Below are 17,741 nucleotides of genomic sequence, written 5' to 3' on the forward strand. Positions count from 1 at the left end.
CATGAGAAAGGGTTTCTGCTAACAACCAAGGGGCTTCTACTTGAGGCTCCAACTGCTGTCTCTGCCTGGCATTAGCCTGACCTCAAGGGCAAAGAAGGCCTTTTGCAGCAGAAAAACTGAAAACATGTAAGGCATTCTCAGAGAGTGCAAGGCCACCCGCCACCAGACCACAAAAACCTCAGTAAATTGAAGAAGGCAGGAATCACTCATTCTGGTTATTAGCAATCTTTCCTATTTGTGTAAATACTGTGCTGGTACAGCCTTATGGTTTCAAGCATGTTCTTAAATAGGAACCAAACATATTTCATACCTGCTTGTCCATTGTGTTGTATGTGTGAGCTGCAGACCTGGGGGATTCTGCTCTCCATCCAGCGCATGGCCACTATGTGTTTCCAGCTCTGCCTGCCACACACCAGCACCCTCCCCTTGCTGGGCTGGACTCAGTCACCACCGTGAGCTGCTCTGGAAACTATGACAGAGTGCTATTCTTCTGTTTGTTTCTGGCCAAGAGGGGAAGAAACCTTGAAATCTAATTTAATTTTTTTTTAAAGTGAAAACCATAGTGTGAAGCAGAGCAAAGGCCTGCTGAGCAGAGGGAACAAATGTCCAGTTGTTTGTGTTCAGCAGTGGGCCCACATGTAACTCTGGACACAGTTGCCTGAAAACATTCTCACAAAGGCATTCTTGTGACCAACAGGGAACATTAGACTGAGCTGAGTCCTCACCTGACAGATTTACATTCCCCTGAGCCATTGTCCCTCTGGGCTGACACACTGTGATTGGCTTGCTTTGAAAACTGACCTTGCAGGTCAGGTGTGTAACGCATCCCCTCTTTGATGCCCATGTTCAGACTGGTCTTTAGAAAGCAGTTTGTGAGATAACTTTGAGATGATGTCTTTCACCAGCTGTCTCTTCAGCACTGGCCTGAGGCTAGTCAGCTTCTGGCCCACCTGTTGGTCCACTCCCCTAGGACCTCTATCCATCCATCCTGTCCTCTTGGGTCCCAGTCTGTCTGCACCCCAGGTGTTCCCACACAAGAGGCCCATAATGAGAAGTGTGCTATTAAAGCTGACAAGACTTAAATTCTCGCTGAGGGTTCCTCATGCTCCAAGTCCTCTTGGAAAAATGAGATTTTGGATAGGTACTAACTTCTAAGACCACATTTGAACTCTCCAAATCTCTGATGGTCTTCTGTTTACATTAGAATGATTGTGCATCCTTTGCTTGGCTTCTTGACCAGGGATCTCCTTGTTAAAATTATTTTAACTGGCACATAATTATACATATTTATGAGGAACACCAGATTATTTAAATACATGTATACATTGGTTAATAGTTGGTTCAGTAATTACCAGATCCTGCATCTCAAACATTTGTCATTTCTTTATGTTGTGTTGGCAGCATTCTAGGTACTTTATATAGTAAGGAATTTTTAACTCCACTCACCCTACTATGCAACATAATACTCGAACTTAATTCTCTGCCTAGCTGTTTGTGCATCCAATCACAAACTCTGTTCCAGCCTACCCCTGCCCTTTACCAGCCTCTCCTGAGCACATCTGCTCATTACTTTCATGAGCTTCATTTAGTGTCCACATCAGCATGAGAACATGCCATGTGCCTGGCCTACTTTAGTCACCTGCACATCCTTCACTTCTATCTGTGCTGCCACAAATGGCAGGATTTTATAATATTCTATGCTATACATGTGCCACATTTTCTTCAGCTCTTGTATCTTAGCTGTCAGGACTCTCATGCTGCAGTAGAAGTGGGAATGAAGATATGTCTTTGACATGCCACTTTCCTCTCCTTAGGATGTATACTCAATAGTGGCATTTCTGGATCATGCAATGTTTCTATCTTTAGTTTTCTGAATAACTTGCATAGTATTTTCATAATGTATGGGATGTTCTAATTTGCATCCCCACCAATAGTGTATGAGAGTTTTCCATTCTGTACATCCTCACAGCATTACGTGCATGCGTGCACATGCACTTTGCTGGGGATTGAACCCAGAAGCCTTGTTCATGCCAGTCAGATGCTCTACAACTGAGCCCCATCCTCAGCCTTTTTTTTTTGTCTTTTTGTTCATAGTCCTCTTAAGCAAGATGAGATATCCTCCTAGGCCCTCACATATAAAACATATTTGTTTGTTTTTTAAATTGAGGTGAACTTCACATAACAAAATGAAGCATTAAGTGAACAATTTGGTAGGAGTTAGTCTATTACAGTGCTGTATGACGACTGCCTCTCCTATTGGCAGGAAGAAATTCATTCCCACCAGGCCCTGGGATCCACCTATCTATTTTCTGTCCCAATAGAATTGCCTACTTTGGATTTTGCCTATAAATGTTCCCTATAGTATCTGATTATTCTCTATAAATAGTGTTTTTCTATAACATGGCAGGCTTTAGTACTTCATTCTTTTATAACATTACATTTAGCTTGTTCTTTCATCTGCTGGTGCACACTGGGCTATTTCCACTCTGGGGTGCTGTAGCCAGCACTGCTATGAAGGACTATGGGCAAGGCATTGTCTGAGTACCCATTTTCAGTCTTTTAACTCATACTTTATAGTTTGCAGAGTACCTCTATATTCATTCTCTTCTCACTGAGGAAAGATGCTCATTTTAACTGGTCTTCTTACCCCAAAGGGGAAGTTTTAGAATCAAATTCATGTGCAAGAACTGGTTCAATGGTTAAGTCTATCCTGATAAAGAAGCAAATGGTTCTCAGTTTTAAGAGTTTTTCTGGGGTGCACAGTGGGCTATCCTGGGCCAGTCTGCTGCTGTTCCATTGCTATGTCATGGAGAGTGGGCTCTGCACAGTTGGCTACATGCAATTAGAAGTCCATCGGAATGGTTTTGATGAGGGCAACTGACTGTCCTGGAGGGATTCAGAGGATGAGGCTCAATGGTAAGGAAGAGAAGTGAGGACCGGTGAGCAGAGGGCAGAGGCCATCTCAGGAAGATCACAGTCCAAGCCAGCCCCACGGCCTGGTCACACCTACACCTGCAAGATCCCAAACGAGGCAGGCATCACAGGCACAGGCTGGCCAGCAGGGAAGGAGGCGGTGGGCATGGCTGGCACTGGGTAGTACAGCCTCTATGGAGCAACCTTGCTCTCGCATCTCCCCAGAGCATCCTTGGGTGGTGGAGTCACTCCACATGCTGCCACGGTGCTCTACTTCTCTTTGCAGCTTCAGGAGTCCATCACCTCCCCTAAAGAAGGAGCCAAATCCATGTCTGCCATGTCCTTCCCACACAGCATGTCGGGAAGGAAGAAAGGCTGCTGATCAGATATGATAATGGCCTTTTGAGGATGTGAGTTTCCCACCTAGTGCCCAGCTCCTGGATATCCAGCTAGGTCACTGAAGGCTCTGCTAGTGCAGTGAGGAGTGGTCAATTCCACGTACCTTTCACAGCACCCTTTTCTTCTGGGTGGAAGACTGTGCCCTCACTCCATTTATGATTTGCTGAACATGGTGCAAGTGGGAAGACATGTGACTGAGAGGTGGAAGGAAGGCAGCTGGGCACTGACCCGTGTGAAAGGTTCCTCCACAGGCATTATTGGCTGGCATCCCCATGCCACATGGAAGGAAGCTCACAGTGTCAAGCCCCAAGCCAGGCCATACCTCACTCGGAAACTGAGGACATGGGCTCCATGCTTTCTGCCCTCCACCACTGCATCTGCAAAATGGGAATATTTCCACTTTCACCTTCACAAGCCTGTCGTCAGTTTTAAATGGTTTGATATCAGCTTTATAGGTATATAATATTAGGGCTCTGTAGAGGAATAGATTGAATGAGTATATATGGAAGAGGGAGTTATTTGATTAGTTTACAGGCTATGAGCCGGGCAGTCCAACAATAGCTGTGTGCGGACCCGAAAGTCAGAGAACCCAGTAGCTGCTCATCCCATGAGGCTGGATGACTCAGCAGTCCCAATCTGACACTGAAGGCCTGGAGGCTTCCTGGAGAGCCACTAGTCTTTAGTCCATATTGGAAGGCTGATGAGGCTGGTTCTGATGTCCATGAAAGTTACCAGCACAGGGCAGATACACCGGCCTGAGCGGCCAGGAAAAAGGCCCTGTGTTCTCCCAGAGCTCCCACCACCAGAAGGGCTGCCTATGATGGGGAAGGTCTTCCTGCCCCCATCAATCCTTCCTGGAAACACCCTCACAAGACTCCCCAAAGTGTGCCTCTCACTTGATTCCTGACCCAATCAGGCTGACAACAGAACTTAGCTGTCAGACACACGAAACTCAACAACACCACACCTGCAATAATGGCTCATTATAAAGTCTCTTATTTATGACTGGGCTGGTTTAATTAACTGCAGTTTTGTGAGATAAGAGTTACAGATGTGACCACATGGTATAGTGGCTTGACCTGACATTTTCAGTTTTAAATCCTAGCTATAGCACTCTGATAGGACAGAGAGTAACGCAGCTCATGCCTGCTCACAGGCCCATAGCTGCCAGGCTGTCACCAGCTCCAGTCCCCAGCCTCATCCCCTGACTGTGGACCTGTTACACTCATGGGTCCCAGGAGAAGCCTGAGCACTGAAGAGACTCTTCCAAGCAGCTGGGCTGAGAACTACTCCCCCAGCAGATGACATTGCAGACTGGTTAGTTTTTTTGTTTTGTTTTGTTTTTGTCTTTGGTTTAAGTTTGTCCCCAGGAGACTGGTCAGAATGGCAGGGATTCTGGGCATATTAAAAGCTCAGTACACCTGCAGCAGTAAGTGCTTGATAAGAAATGGGTGGCAGAGAAATTGCATTCCAATCTATTCTGAAAAGGAAATACTCAGCTTTTTTAAGAGAGTCTTGAACTGGAAAGGTGGTAAGAAGTTTAGTCTAAGCCTCACACATAAAATATGGGAACTCCCAGTAGGTTAGGGATTTGTATCTGGGGGTAATTCCAGGGTTTTGTCCTCCCAAGAGATATAAATTGAGGCCTTGAGAATTTAATGTAGGGGAGGCCAAACTGTTCTCATAATGACACCTTAAACATGCAGGCTCTGCTAATGCCAAGGGAAAGAAAGCATCACTGTAACAGCGGGGTGTGTGGGGGTGGATTCTGGACTCCACGCATAGATTTCCAGCAACCAAGGCAAGGTCATCGAGAACCTTTTTTTCCCCATAGGTTTATGGTATTAGTTACCCAATAAAAGTTGGGTTAATTTTACAACCCAGGTAAAACTTAAGCCAAAAAGTCTTCAGCATTACTGTAGGATTTATGAAAGTAAACACTTGAAGTGCTTACAGGATTGCACAGCACTCAAATCCCAATGTCCTTATGTCAGGTATATGATGTACTCGTTTGTTGTGTATTTAAAGGTGAAGTTTTGAAAGCTTTGCAGTACAGACTATTTCAAGACTAAACCAAAGATACTTTTCCTGTCTTCATCTTTAGACTGACTGGTTTAGAGAATGTGTGAAAGCTAGAGAAAAATGAGTGCCTTATCTGATGTCTTTTCACTTGGTTTGCAGCTAGATTAGGCCTTCTAGACTCTTGCATTGAACCCACCAATGGGAAGTCTAGTACCATAGCACTTAGCCGGTGGTACAAAGTGGGAGCTTAGTAAATGTCCACCTTTAATTTTTTGTTGGTGTTTCATTTTGTGTTTTATGTTTTATGTTTTATTTTATTGTGTTTTATGAGGCATGGTCTTATTCTAGTCCAAATTGACCTAGAACTCACTCTGTAGTCCAGGCTGGCCTGAAACTCTTGAGTGGTGGGATTATAAGTATGAACCACCACACCAGCTTAATGTCTGCCTTTTAAATGAATGTCCTGGGCTGGAGAGATGGTGTAGTGGTTAAGCACTTGCCTGTGAAGCCTAAGGACCCCGGTTTGAGGCTTGATTCCCCAGGACCCGCATTAGCCAGATGCACAAGGGGGCGCACGCATCTGGAGTTTGTTTACAGTGGCGCACCCATTCATTCTCTCTCTCTCTCTCTCTCTCTCTCTGTCTCTCTCTCTCTGCCTCTTTCTCTGTCTGTAGCTCTCAAATAAATAAATAAAATAAACAAAAAATATTTTTAAAAAAACAGAAAAATAAACAAATAAATAAATGTCCTCTGTGATTATTGTAAGGACTTTATGAATAACCATAGTCATCTCTAAAGTTTCAAAATGCTTTATAGTACCTACCTGTGGCTCCCAGTCACTTAGGAGGCTGAGGCAGAATGATCATGAGTTCAAGGCCAGCCTGGATAACATAATGAAACTCATCTCAAAAATATAGAGAGGGGGCTGGAGAGATGGCTTAGCGGTTAAGCGCTCACCTGTGAAGCCTATGGACCCCGGTTCAAGGCTCAGTTCCCCAGGTCCCACGTTAGCCAGATGCACAAAGGGTCGCACGCGTCTGGAGTTCGTTTGCAGTGGCTGGAAGCCCCGGCACGCCCATTCTCTCTCCCTCCCTCTGTCTGTCTTTCTCTCTGTGTCTGTCGCTCTCAAATAAATAAAGAAAGAAAGAGCAAAAAAAATATTTAAAAAAAAATATAGATAGGGGGCTGGAGAGATGATGGCTTAGCAGTTAAGGCACTTGCCTGTGAACCCTAAGGATTCATGTTCCACTCTCCAGGTCCCACATAAGCCAGGTGCATATAGTGACAAGCCATGAGCGCAAGGGGGCACCTGCGTCTGGAGTTTGATTGCAGTGTCTCGAGGCCCTGGTGCACCAGTTCTCTCACACACACACATTCTTACTCTCTCACATTAAAAAAACAAAGGCCAGTCTGTTGTGCTTGCCTCAAAAAAGGAACAAACAAAGATAGGGCTGGGATATACTTCAGTGTACTAGAACTTGTGACTAGCATGCACAAGGCCCTGGGTTCCAGCTTTAGTTCTGCCAATAAACAAATAAATAATAGGTTTTCTGTTATTTGATGGGGTGGTGTGGCTCATACCTGCAGGGTGAAGGCAGGCATCTGATATATGTTTTACAGGTAAGAAGCCCCTAGTGCAGAGGGCTCGGCACATTTACCTTTGGGTGCTCATACACAGGACCAGTGTTCTGTTCTCCTGCCTTTGGAGTAAAGAAGGAGTGGTATAAAGATCAGCCTGCAAATGTGGTGGTCTTGAACCCATCATCAACTCTGAGGGCTGAGAGGTGGCCATCTTGAGTCCTGGTCTCCAGACCCATCACTTGAGCACATTTTCAGCTTTGGGGGCAGGGGGTGATGTGGCGGTCTTGGGTCTGGTCTCCAGTCCCATAGCTTGGCAGCACTGTACTGATCATGTGACTGTCTGTTGTCCCTCTCTCTTCAAGATAAAATGTACTACCCTCTCTCCTTATTGTAATTTTGAGGCAGCAAATTTTTCATGTCTATTTTTAAGTTTTAGGAGTTATGAAGGCAAGATTTTCATTGACATTTTCTCTGAATTTCCTTGGGTTTAGTGGCTGATGTCACATTCTCTGATCTGTGGCTTGCCCTGGTGCCTCTGAGTAAGACTATGGGTCTGATTCAGGGAGGAGCCACATAACCCTGCTGCCACCCAACTTCCTGCTCCATGGATCCCCCTAACTGACATGTCCGTTGGAGTGGAGCTGGTGGCTAATGCACCCACGCCATTGTAACAAATGGAGCAGAAACAATCTGCACTTAAAAAACAAAACAACTTCGAGCATATGCCCAGATTTCCAGCTCATTTCCTCTGTGCTCTCATAGCTCCATCGTCTTCCAGCCCACCACCAGCTGCAAAAATAAAAGCGTTTTCTCCCATATTTAAGGATTATTTTGTGCTTCAGGATGATTTTCTGGGGGTGTAGTAAACTTGACCAACGTGACCAACAGATGTTTTAAGTGATGTTCTGAGAACTAAGTTTTTTTTTGTGGGTTTTTTAAGTCTGATTCTTAGCCCAACCTTCATAATGTGATGCCCAACTGCGCCCCCTAGTGCCATTTTCAGGCATCACGCAATCGGAGCTGACTAGGTGGTGATTGTTAATGACACTGCTTTATTTTTAGTGATGAGTATGAAGAAGATGGATTCTGTCAGCCCTACAGAGGAATCGCATGTGCACGGTTTATTGGCAACCGCACTGTCTATATGGAGTCTTTGCACATGCAGGGGGAAATAGAAAATCAGATCACAGGTAGGTAACATCCCTTGAATTACTATTTTTTCTCACCAAAAGCTGTACTCACTTTATATATGGCTAAGCATGGGGGTTAGGGTTAAGAATCATGCGATGTGATCTCTGTGCTCTGGGATTTACATTAAAATAATTTGCTGGAGGTTACTCTTAGAGCAAAAGGAAGCTTCAAGACACCTCATGTTTAAGCAAGCACGCAATAAATATTATTGAGTGCCTTCAGTGTGCTTGGGCACTGGGGGGTCTAAGAATTTACTTCAGCCAGGTATGCTTCTACCTCATAGGGCATGTTGTGCGGACTGGAAGGGGATGGCTGGATTAGAATTCTAGACGCAAATCCCAGGGCTATGACAACAGTGACTTCAGGAACTGCTTATTCTCCATGAAAAACCACCGCTTCAGGGCTGGAGAGATGGCTTAGCGGTTAAGTGCTTGCCTGTGAAGCCTAAGGACCCCGGTTCAGGCTCGGTTCCCCAGGTCCCATGTTAGCCAGATGCACAAGGGGGCTCACACATCTGGAGTTCGTTTGCAGAGGCTGGAAGCCCTGGCGAGCCCATTCTCTCTCTCTCCCTCTATCTGTCTTTTTCTCTGTGTCTGTCGCTCTCAAATAAATAAATAAATAAATAAATAAATAAATAAATAAATAAAACTTAAAAAAAAAAAAGAAAAACCACCGCTTCACCTGAGAAGTGAGCAATGGGGCAAAGTGCTTCATCTGCCTTCTCTTATGTCACCAGTCATTTTCCTATTTATTTAATTTTTTAGATTTTACTTAAAATTTTCATTTATTTATTTACTTGAGAGTGGGGAGAGAAAGGAACAGAAAAAAAGAGAATGAGAACAGCCTCCAGCCACTGCAAACGAACTCCAAATGCATGTGCATGTGGGTATTGGGGAGTTGAACCTGGGTCCTTAGGCTTCAGAGGCAAACAGCCACTAAACCATCTCTGTAGCCCCTAACTTTTAAATATTTTATTTTTATTCATTTATTGGAGAGAAAAAGAGGGTGAAAGAGAGAGGAAAAGAGAATGGGCACGCCAGGGCCTCTAGCCACTGCAAATGAACTCCAGACTCAAGTGTCATCTTGTGCATCTGGCTTACATGGGTCCTAGGGAATTGAACCTGGGTCCTTTGGCTTTGCAGGCAAGCACCTTAAGCTCAGCTACCTAAGCTATCTCTCCATTCCTAGTTTTTCATTATTAAAATTGAACGCTCTGTTGATAGCAGCTTGCTAGCATGATGAGGATGGCTTATGTCACCAGGCTCCAAGTGCACCTCATTCTGGTGACCACATCAACGCTGTGCCCCTGATGTGAGCGTGGTTGTTATGACTGTGCCAAGTGTCCATTATCTTCATGGGATTTTAAAGAAGTTGCCAGATTTAGGGCCTGCAGATCCAGGATCCTTATTACATCTGTATTTCAGATGAAAAGCCCAGTCATTTTTACCCTGCATATGTCCCCCAGGTTGTTCGTTTGTTTGCTGTTGTTCTCGCAACTTGATGGTTTAAGAGAGACAAGAACAAACCTAAGACAGAAACATAGGATAGCAAAAGGTCCAGAAACTCTACTCTGAGGAATTTGAGGGGACTAAAAGGAAGACGAAGGGAGCTATTTAGCCAGGAGTCACAAGCTTAGGCAGATGGAGTTGCTGTTGGCTGAAGCAGTTGTCTTTCTAGAGCAAGGACAAGCATGGAACTAACAGAGCAATGTTGAAGGCTCATTCCACCAATGGAAGAACACTTTAAGGTGCATTTAACTAAGAGTTCATAAATGGGTTTCTGATATAAATATTTGGTAACCAATTCACAATAGCTCTCTTGGATGTGCTCAGTAGGCTTCTGCTTTTTGGAAAGTATGATGGCCTGGTTCTGTTTTTAAAAATCAGTTTAGGGCTGGAGAGATGGCTTAGCGGTTAAGCGCTTGCCTGTGAAGCCTAAGGACCCCGGTTCGAGGCTCGGTTCCCCAGGTCCCACGTTAGCCAGATGCACAAGGGGGCGCACGTGTCTGGAGTTCGTTTGCAGGGGCTGGAAGCCCTGGCGCGCCCATTCTCCCTCTTCCTCTGTCTTTCTCTCTATGTCTGTCGCTCTCAAATAAATAAATAAAAAATGACCAAAAATCAGTTTAATTGCCAGGCGTGGTGGCGCACACCTTTAATCCCAGGATCGCTGAGAGTTCGAGGCCATCCTGAGACTCCATAGTTAATTCCAGGTCAGCCTGGACCAACATGAGACCCTACCTTGAAAAACAAACAAACAAACAAAAAAATCAGTTTAGTTTTGTTTAACCCAGCTCTTCCCAAATTTGTTCTATAATCTTCATTTCTCAAATGCCATTAATATTCTACAGGATTAATGTTCTGAGCAACACACTTTTGAAAACAGTATTAATAGCTTCATGGAGGACTGTGGGGCTGGTGCTCTGCTGGCATGGGTACCCTGTCGAGTGTGTGCTTAAGCTAACCAGCCACTAGTGTTCTGTGACACATCCTAGAACCATTAAATTGTGATCTCTGAGGACTTTCAAGTGTGTTTCCTCATTTTCAGAAGATGGAATAGAAAGTATTCAAGCCAAAAAGAAATTAAGCAAGTCACCTAAAGCCATCCAGCAACTCAGCATCTGGGACACACAGAGCTAAGGGCGTGCTCAGCTTGGCTTAGGCCTAATGTGAGCTCTGCCCTGGAGCTGGCGAACGTCTTAAAGCCTCACAGAACTCATAAAAAGCACCAGATAAAACACAAAGTTCTGTTGCTTTGTAGTAAAACAAAAAAGAAAATATATTGTGCTTTAACTTAATTAATTCTTTTTATTAGGAAATGGTACATATGTAATTTAATCCTGTTTTTTTTTTTTTTAACTTTGTAGTCAAAATCATTTTTTCAAGCCAGTGAAAGTAAGCTGCTCAGACATCTGAAATGAATCTCCTTCCCTTGGCCCTGTGGACCTCAGCCCAGCAGATTCTGGGATTTGTTGACAGGAACATGCAGAGATAAACCCTGGCCCCTGGAGTTAATAGCTGTGTTTGCTTTGCAGCTGCCTTCACCATGATTGGCACCTCCAGTCACTTATCTGATAAGTGCTCTCAGTTTGCCATTCCTTCCCTGTGCCACTATGCCTTCCCGTACTGTGACGAAACCTCATCTGTACCAAAACCCCGTGACTTGTGTCGTGATGAATGTGAAATCCTGGAAAACGTCCTGTGTCAAACAGAGTACATTTTTGCAAGATCAAATCCCATGATTTTAATGAGGCTGAAGTTGCCAAACTGTGAAGATCTTCCACAGCCAGAGAGCCCGGAGGCTGCAAACTGCATCCGGATTGGAATCCCCATGGCAGATCCTATCAACAAAAGTAAGTAGCAGTCCGTGACCTTCTGTGCTAGCCTGAGGGCCAGCAGCCCTGTGGCACAGTTAGAATGACCTTGATCACAGTGATTATGTTGGGACAGTGGTTACCCACACTAAAGGTCTGCTTACCTTGTGGCTGAACACCAAGTCTGAGTATTTAGTGCTGGAGTAGGTCATTGTCTTCATGAATGTGATCATCTAAAGACATAGGGGTTAATTTTTCAATAACTTAAACACAGAATTACAAATGACCCAGCAGTACCAATCCTGGGTGTATAATGAAAAGAATTAGAAACAGGTTTTCAAACAAAAACTCACATAAGACTTTCACCATAGAACTGTTAAGAATAAGAGACGGAGACAGAACTTCATTGGTAGAGTGCCTGCCTACCAATGAAGTGCTGTACAACATCCTGAATTTGGTTCCCTGCACAATATAAACTGATGGTAACAGTGCTTATCCCAGCACACAGGAGATGGTGGGAGCAAGAGCAGAAGTTCTGTGTCATTGTCCTCATCTACATAGGGGGCTTGGAGATCCTATCTCCAATTAAACAAAAATTGTTCACAATAACCAAAAGATAGAAATAATCCAAACATTAGCAGTGTGGAAAGAAACCATGGTATATCCACACAATGAGATATTATTTATCCATAAAATGGCATGATGTACAGAAACATGTTACAACCTGGATGAAACTTGAAAGTGTTATATTAAGTGGAAGAATCCAGAAACCACTACATGATTACATTTATATTGCATATCCAGAACAGACAAATCCATTGAAACACAAAGAAGACTAGTGGCTGTCAAGGGTAGGGGTTGCGGTAGTGGGATGGATTGCCTAATAAATATGGTGCTTCCTTTGGGGTGCTACAAGGGTTGGGGAACCTAACATTAGTGGAAATTGCATAACCTTGAGAAGGTACTAATAGCACTCATGCTGTTTTATGGTGTGCATATTGTACCACAATTTAAAATGAATATATGAAGACTTGCCCCATCCCAACCCTTTTGCCATTACCAAACAATTGATTATTTCTCTGCCTGTTCCCCTTTTATCTAGAATTAAACTCATTGGAAATATTTTAGTTTCCTTTGGTAACTGTTTTATTAGTTTTTTGTTATTGTTGTTTGTTTTTGGTTTTTCAAGATAGGGTCTCGCTCTAGCCCAAGCTGACCTGGAATTCACTATGTAGTCTCAGGGTGGCCTCGAACTCATGGCGATCCTCCTACCTCTGCTTCCCAAGTGCTAGAATTAAAGGCATGCGCCACCATGCTCAGAATTTTATGAGTTTTTTGATTGCATTTATTTCACCTCACTAGATTCTGGAGTGCTTACAAATGACAGACCCTATGGTCAGCTAGAAGGGCTACTTCAGGGGACCCTGTGGTCAGGGATATGGCAAGGAACCTTCTTTCGTACTTCATCTGTTCCATCAGCATAGAGTCCTTACTCATGCTAGAAACCCAGAATGCACTGCCCTTCATAAGCATTTTCCATGAACCAACTGGATTTTTTAATCACACAATTCCCTGTTTAAGGCTGTCAATCAGAATGGAAGGAAAAGTTTGGCTTGAACCTTCCTTGAACCGTTCATAAGAAAATTCCTCCTGTGCCCCCAGGTCCTGCCCCAGGTCCCATTTCTTATGTTTTCAGTATTAAAAATACTGAAGGAAGGCTGGTTTCATTCCTAAACCATAAGCTTTAAATCCTCCCAGGAATGTGACTACAAGGAGGCCCTGGGTCCAAGCCCAACCAGCATAGTGACTTGCATCCCCTGACCAGCTGGATGACATCCTCCCCCTCAACAAAAAACCTACTGCCTCTGAGTGCTGGCATCCCCTCGGTTTCCTTCCAGCACTCTGGGCTTTTCTTTTGTGTCTTTCAGATCACAAGTGCTATAATAGCACAGGTGTGGATTATCGTGGAACCGTGAGTGTGACTAAGTCTGGGCGCCAATGCCAGCCATGGAACTCCCAGTACCCCCATACCCACAGCTTCACTGCCCTGCGCTTCCCGGAGCTCAGCGGAGGCCACTCCTACTGCCGCAACCCCGGCAACCAGAAGGATGCTCCCTGGTGCTTTACCTTGGATGAGAACTTCAAGTCTGACCTGTGTGATATCCCAGCGTGTGGTAAATAGAAGCCATCCCTGCAGTGCATTTAGTCACCTCTCAAATATCCCTACTCCATGTAGGAGACACCCAAAAGAGGAACATATGGGGTCATTCGTGTTCACTTGATCTCCAACCATCTCCAGTAAAGATGAACTTTGCTGTAACTGTGTAAATCTTGTCTGGGCCCAATACACATTCTCAAGGAGTTAGCCACTGTACTGTGGTGACTTCTCTTCAGAGGCATCCTGAGGCAGCCATGGTAGTCAGAGGGGTTGTCCAGGAAAGTCAATACACAAAGGTGTCTTGTTAGCACAAAGGAGGCAGTTTCTGTATGTCCTTAAGAACGCCTAGGCAAGTAAGACCACAGCTATTGCTCAGGGACCCAGGGCAGCTGGAACTATCTCATCTGCCAGTGCTGCAGAGGTAAACATGTGCCTGGAAGGAAAATACTAGTGGAAGTTGGTTCCTTTTCTAGACAGTGGCTGTCAAGTGAGAGGAAGAGCATAAAAATGGTGGTCCAACCTGGACATTGGAGCTTTGGAATCAATTCATCTTTCTGACCTCATGTGGGACACTTATGGATGGGGTTTCCCACAAGTGTGGGAGTCGAAATTCACTGCTACAAAAACCACAACCAAAGTGACAGGGTGGGAACAAACTAAACACCACAGTCACAGAGCACACAGAGCCCAATTAAGGGGTGCTTTGGTGGCATGAGTTGTGTGCCCACTACAATCTTGTTGGGGCATGGGAAGCAGCAGGGCCTGGAGGTGGTCGTGGCCCAGTGCACCTGAGAAGAGCCAGGCGCTTCTGGTGCTACAGCAGGCGAAGCAGATGAGGTTCCAAAGTTAACAGACCCAGTGCAGTAGTGCCCCAGAGGCCAGCGGTGGATGTAAGTGCTGACCCTGAGTACACAGAAAAGCATTAGTGTTCTGAGCAGAAGGGAGACATGAGCTCACTTACGTTTTGAAAGGACCATTCTGGCAACTGGGTTGATACTACACTGTAGGAAGGCTGCACAAACAGAGGCAGAGGACCAGCTAGAAGCTATGTCTTGTTCACAGTTGAGGACAGCAGCCTTGAGCAGGAAGCAGTGGTCTGTGAGCAGGCTCGGGACACACTCTGTACTTGAGGGAACAGGGCCAGTGATGGATCACATGGGGGACACAGATGAGGGAAGAACTCAAGTATGACTCCAGAACTTTGGGTTTTGATAGCCTTTTATAAGAGGGAGAAAAATTATGGGAAAGAAGGTTTGATGGGAACTGGGCCAAATAACCTGAAGGAGAACTTCATCCCACTCACTGCACCTGGGCAAGCACCACTTCTGGTGACTTTCTCCTGTCCTTTTCTTTTTTCTCAGATTCCATCCTTTCTTTTTTTTTACACAAGGTTCTGACTATGTAGCCCAGGCTGTCTTTGAATTCATTCATCCATCTGCCTCAGCCTTCTGAAGGCTGGGATTACAGGCGTGTGCCACCAAGCCTGATTTCCTCTTACAGACTCTTGACCTTTAGTTTCCAGATGATTCCCTTCAAAAGAGAGGGTGCCATTTGCCTATACACTAGAAGATTTGTTAACAAGCTGACCCAAGGATGCAAGCTCTGCTACAATTAGAGACTCTGCTCCTGCAGAGCACTTACTGTGTTCTTGCAGGATGCTTGGTGCCATATCTGTTCCTACTGAAAACTCATAACTGTGCTGGGGGGGAGGTGTTATTACTATGTGCTGCTGAGGTTCAGAAGGGCCAAAGAACTTGTGGTGCATCACAGAACCAGTAATGGCGTTGGACCTGGAGACTTCATCTGTCACATGCACCTCTGACTCAATGTAAGGTTGTGCTCTCTTCCAGACACCTATAAAGAACTTAAATACAAGAGACACCATAGGCTCATTCTCTGATCTAGATGATATCAAAAGGTGTTTCCAGGCCAGGTATGATAGCACATGCCTTTTATACCAGCATTCGGGAAGCAGAGGTAGTCGGATTGCTGTGAGTTCAAGGTCACCCTGAGACTACATAGTGAATTTCAGGTCAGCAAGCAGGGTAGAGGGAGAGACAAATACCCTGAGATTGTCCTCAGACCTCCATACATGCTACATGACATGTGCACAAACACACATCACAAAAACACACACACATACACACTGTTCTCTTAGTAAGGAAGAAAACTGTCATAATATTAGCATATTTTTATAATATTACTCAGTGCAATGATGCTGAAATGCTCAGAAGATTTATTTTGGAATATCAATCTGCAACCCTGTTGGAATTCTGAGGATTGGATAATTCTAGTCATATGAGCAATAAATTTAGGTGAATATTAAAGCTAGAGATGACAAGGCAGTTTTCACCACTTGTAACTTTTTATAAAGAACATTTTCATTTCATTTTGGGGAAAAAAAAGTATTTCTTGGACTCTTCAAGCCAAGCCATTAAAGGAACAGAGAGTCCTTAACATGTGATCAATAAGGCTGCTCAAAGGCCCGCTAGTGTGAAAGCAGAGAAGAGAGCCAGCCAAGACCAGCTGTCTTCTCAGGCAAGGCTTCTCATAATCACTCATCAGCCCACCTCCAGTAAAGCATCCATGGTGGAGTCCTGCTTGTAGAACTGCTACAGGCCATGTGGGGATTTTGTCATCTTCATTAAAACTATAAAGGTCTCTCCCTCTCTCCTTCCCTCCCTCCCTCCCTTCCTTTCTTCCTTCTTGAAATTGAACTCAGGACCTTACATGATAAGTAAACACCCTGCCACCGAGCTATACCCCCAGCCCTCCAGCTCTATTTTACTATATGAGAAAACTAAGGCCCAGTACAAAAACAGAATCTACCTAAGGTCACCATTAGTTAACAGAAAGAGGCTTTCTGTTTCTGGAACCACTGCTTTTTGTTTAAAATATTTTATTTTTATTTATTTATTTGACAGAGAGAGAGGGAGAGAGGGAGAGAGGGAGAGAGAGAATGGGCACACCAGGGCCTCCAGCCACTGCAGACAAACTCCAGATGCATGTGTCCCATTGTGCATCTGGCTTATGTGGGCCCTGGAGGGTCAAACTAGGATCCTTTGGCTTTGCAGGCAAAGGCCTTAACTGCTAAGCCATCTCTCCAGCCATGTTTTTTGTTTTATACCACTGGTTCTCAGCTGGGGCAATTTTATCTTCCAGAAAACATTTGGCAATGTGTAAAGATATTTTAGTTATCATACAAAAGATGGTATAAAAGAGAATGAATCTCTCTTGTCAATTTAACAGGATTTAGACTTGCCAAGGAAACAAATCCCTGGGTATGTCTGTGAAGGACTTTCTAGGTCAGTTTTGCTCAGACAAAAGGAGCCACCCTCACTGTGGTCAATCCTGTTCTGGCCCAGTGAGAACTTACAAAAGAGCTTAAGTAAGAAAAGTGAGTCAGTGGAGGCCTGACGTATGAGGTTTCAGAGGGAACAAGGACTCTGCTGTTAATTGGGTTAGAGGCCATTCCAGTTAGATTCTGACAAAGACTCTACCTTCTGCCCATGTCCTGAAAACCTGAGTGGGTCTGAGTTTGGAAATAATAGATGTTTGTCAGAATAAATTTCAAGACAGTTCAGCATTCAGGCTGTGGCATGGTTACTGCTCTCATCCAGGTGTGCAGTGAAAAAGAGAAGCAAGTGGAGTCAAGGGATATGAAAAATGTGTTGGAAGAAGCAGCCTGAGTAAATGTGAAGGTGCAGTCAGGACAGGTTTGGGAGCAACTGTGACTGTAAAGGGACTAACACGCTGAAAGAGAAGCCTGATGCTCTGTACTGGCACCCTGAGGGCTAAACCCCATTCACTGGAGCCTCTAACTTGTAAGAATACACATCTATTTGACGGGAGAGAGCCTAAAATAAGAATTCCATTGAGAGGATGGTTCCTTGCTGGAAAACACCCATGTCCACAGACAGAGGCAACTGCAACCTTGGCCAGTCAGAGGAAGATGGGCTGTATCTCCAGCCAGCAGCAGGACTTGGTAGCAGCATCCATGTGGTGCTGGTTTGTGGGACATGAAAGATGCAAGACTGAGAGGGCCATGGATTCTGGCACCATGAGGTTCCAGAGTAGCCACAGGGGCCATGTAATGTGAAAAAAAACCTGCAGGGGAGTCTTGAGAGGCCACTGTTGTGATGCTGTCATGGTGAATTCTTTTTTTAA

The 17,741-nt window shown here is 44.7% G+C and overlaps 1 protein-coding gene across 1 annotated transcript in view; it reads left to right on the forward strand.

Moving 5' to 3' along the window:
- The window catches only part of Ror1 (receptor tyrosine kinase like orphan receptor 1), a 401,244-nt gene that overhangs the window by 352,420 nt on the left and 31,083 nt on the right, over positions 1-17,741 (forward strand). Inside the window, exons 5-7 of the mRNA XM_045149154.1 lie at positions 7,978-8,105; positions 11,138-11,455; positions 13,345-13,590. Of these exons, the coding sequence (XP_045005089.1) occupies positions 7,978-8,105; positions 11,138-11,455; positions 13,345-13,590 (692 nt within the window). The remainder of the gene's footprint in view (positions 1-7,977; positions 8,106-11,137; positions 11,456-13,344; positions 13,591-17,741) is intronic.

This window comes from Jaculus jaculus, chromosome 5, assembly GCF_020740685.1.
Source record: "Jaculus jaculus isolate mJacJac1 chromosome 5, mJacJac1.mat.Y.cur, whole genome shotgun sequence".
Classification (NCBI taxonomy): Eukaryota; Metazoa; Chordata; class Mammalia; order Rodentia; family Dipodidae; genus Jaculus; species Jaculus jaculus.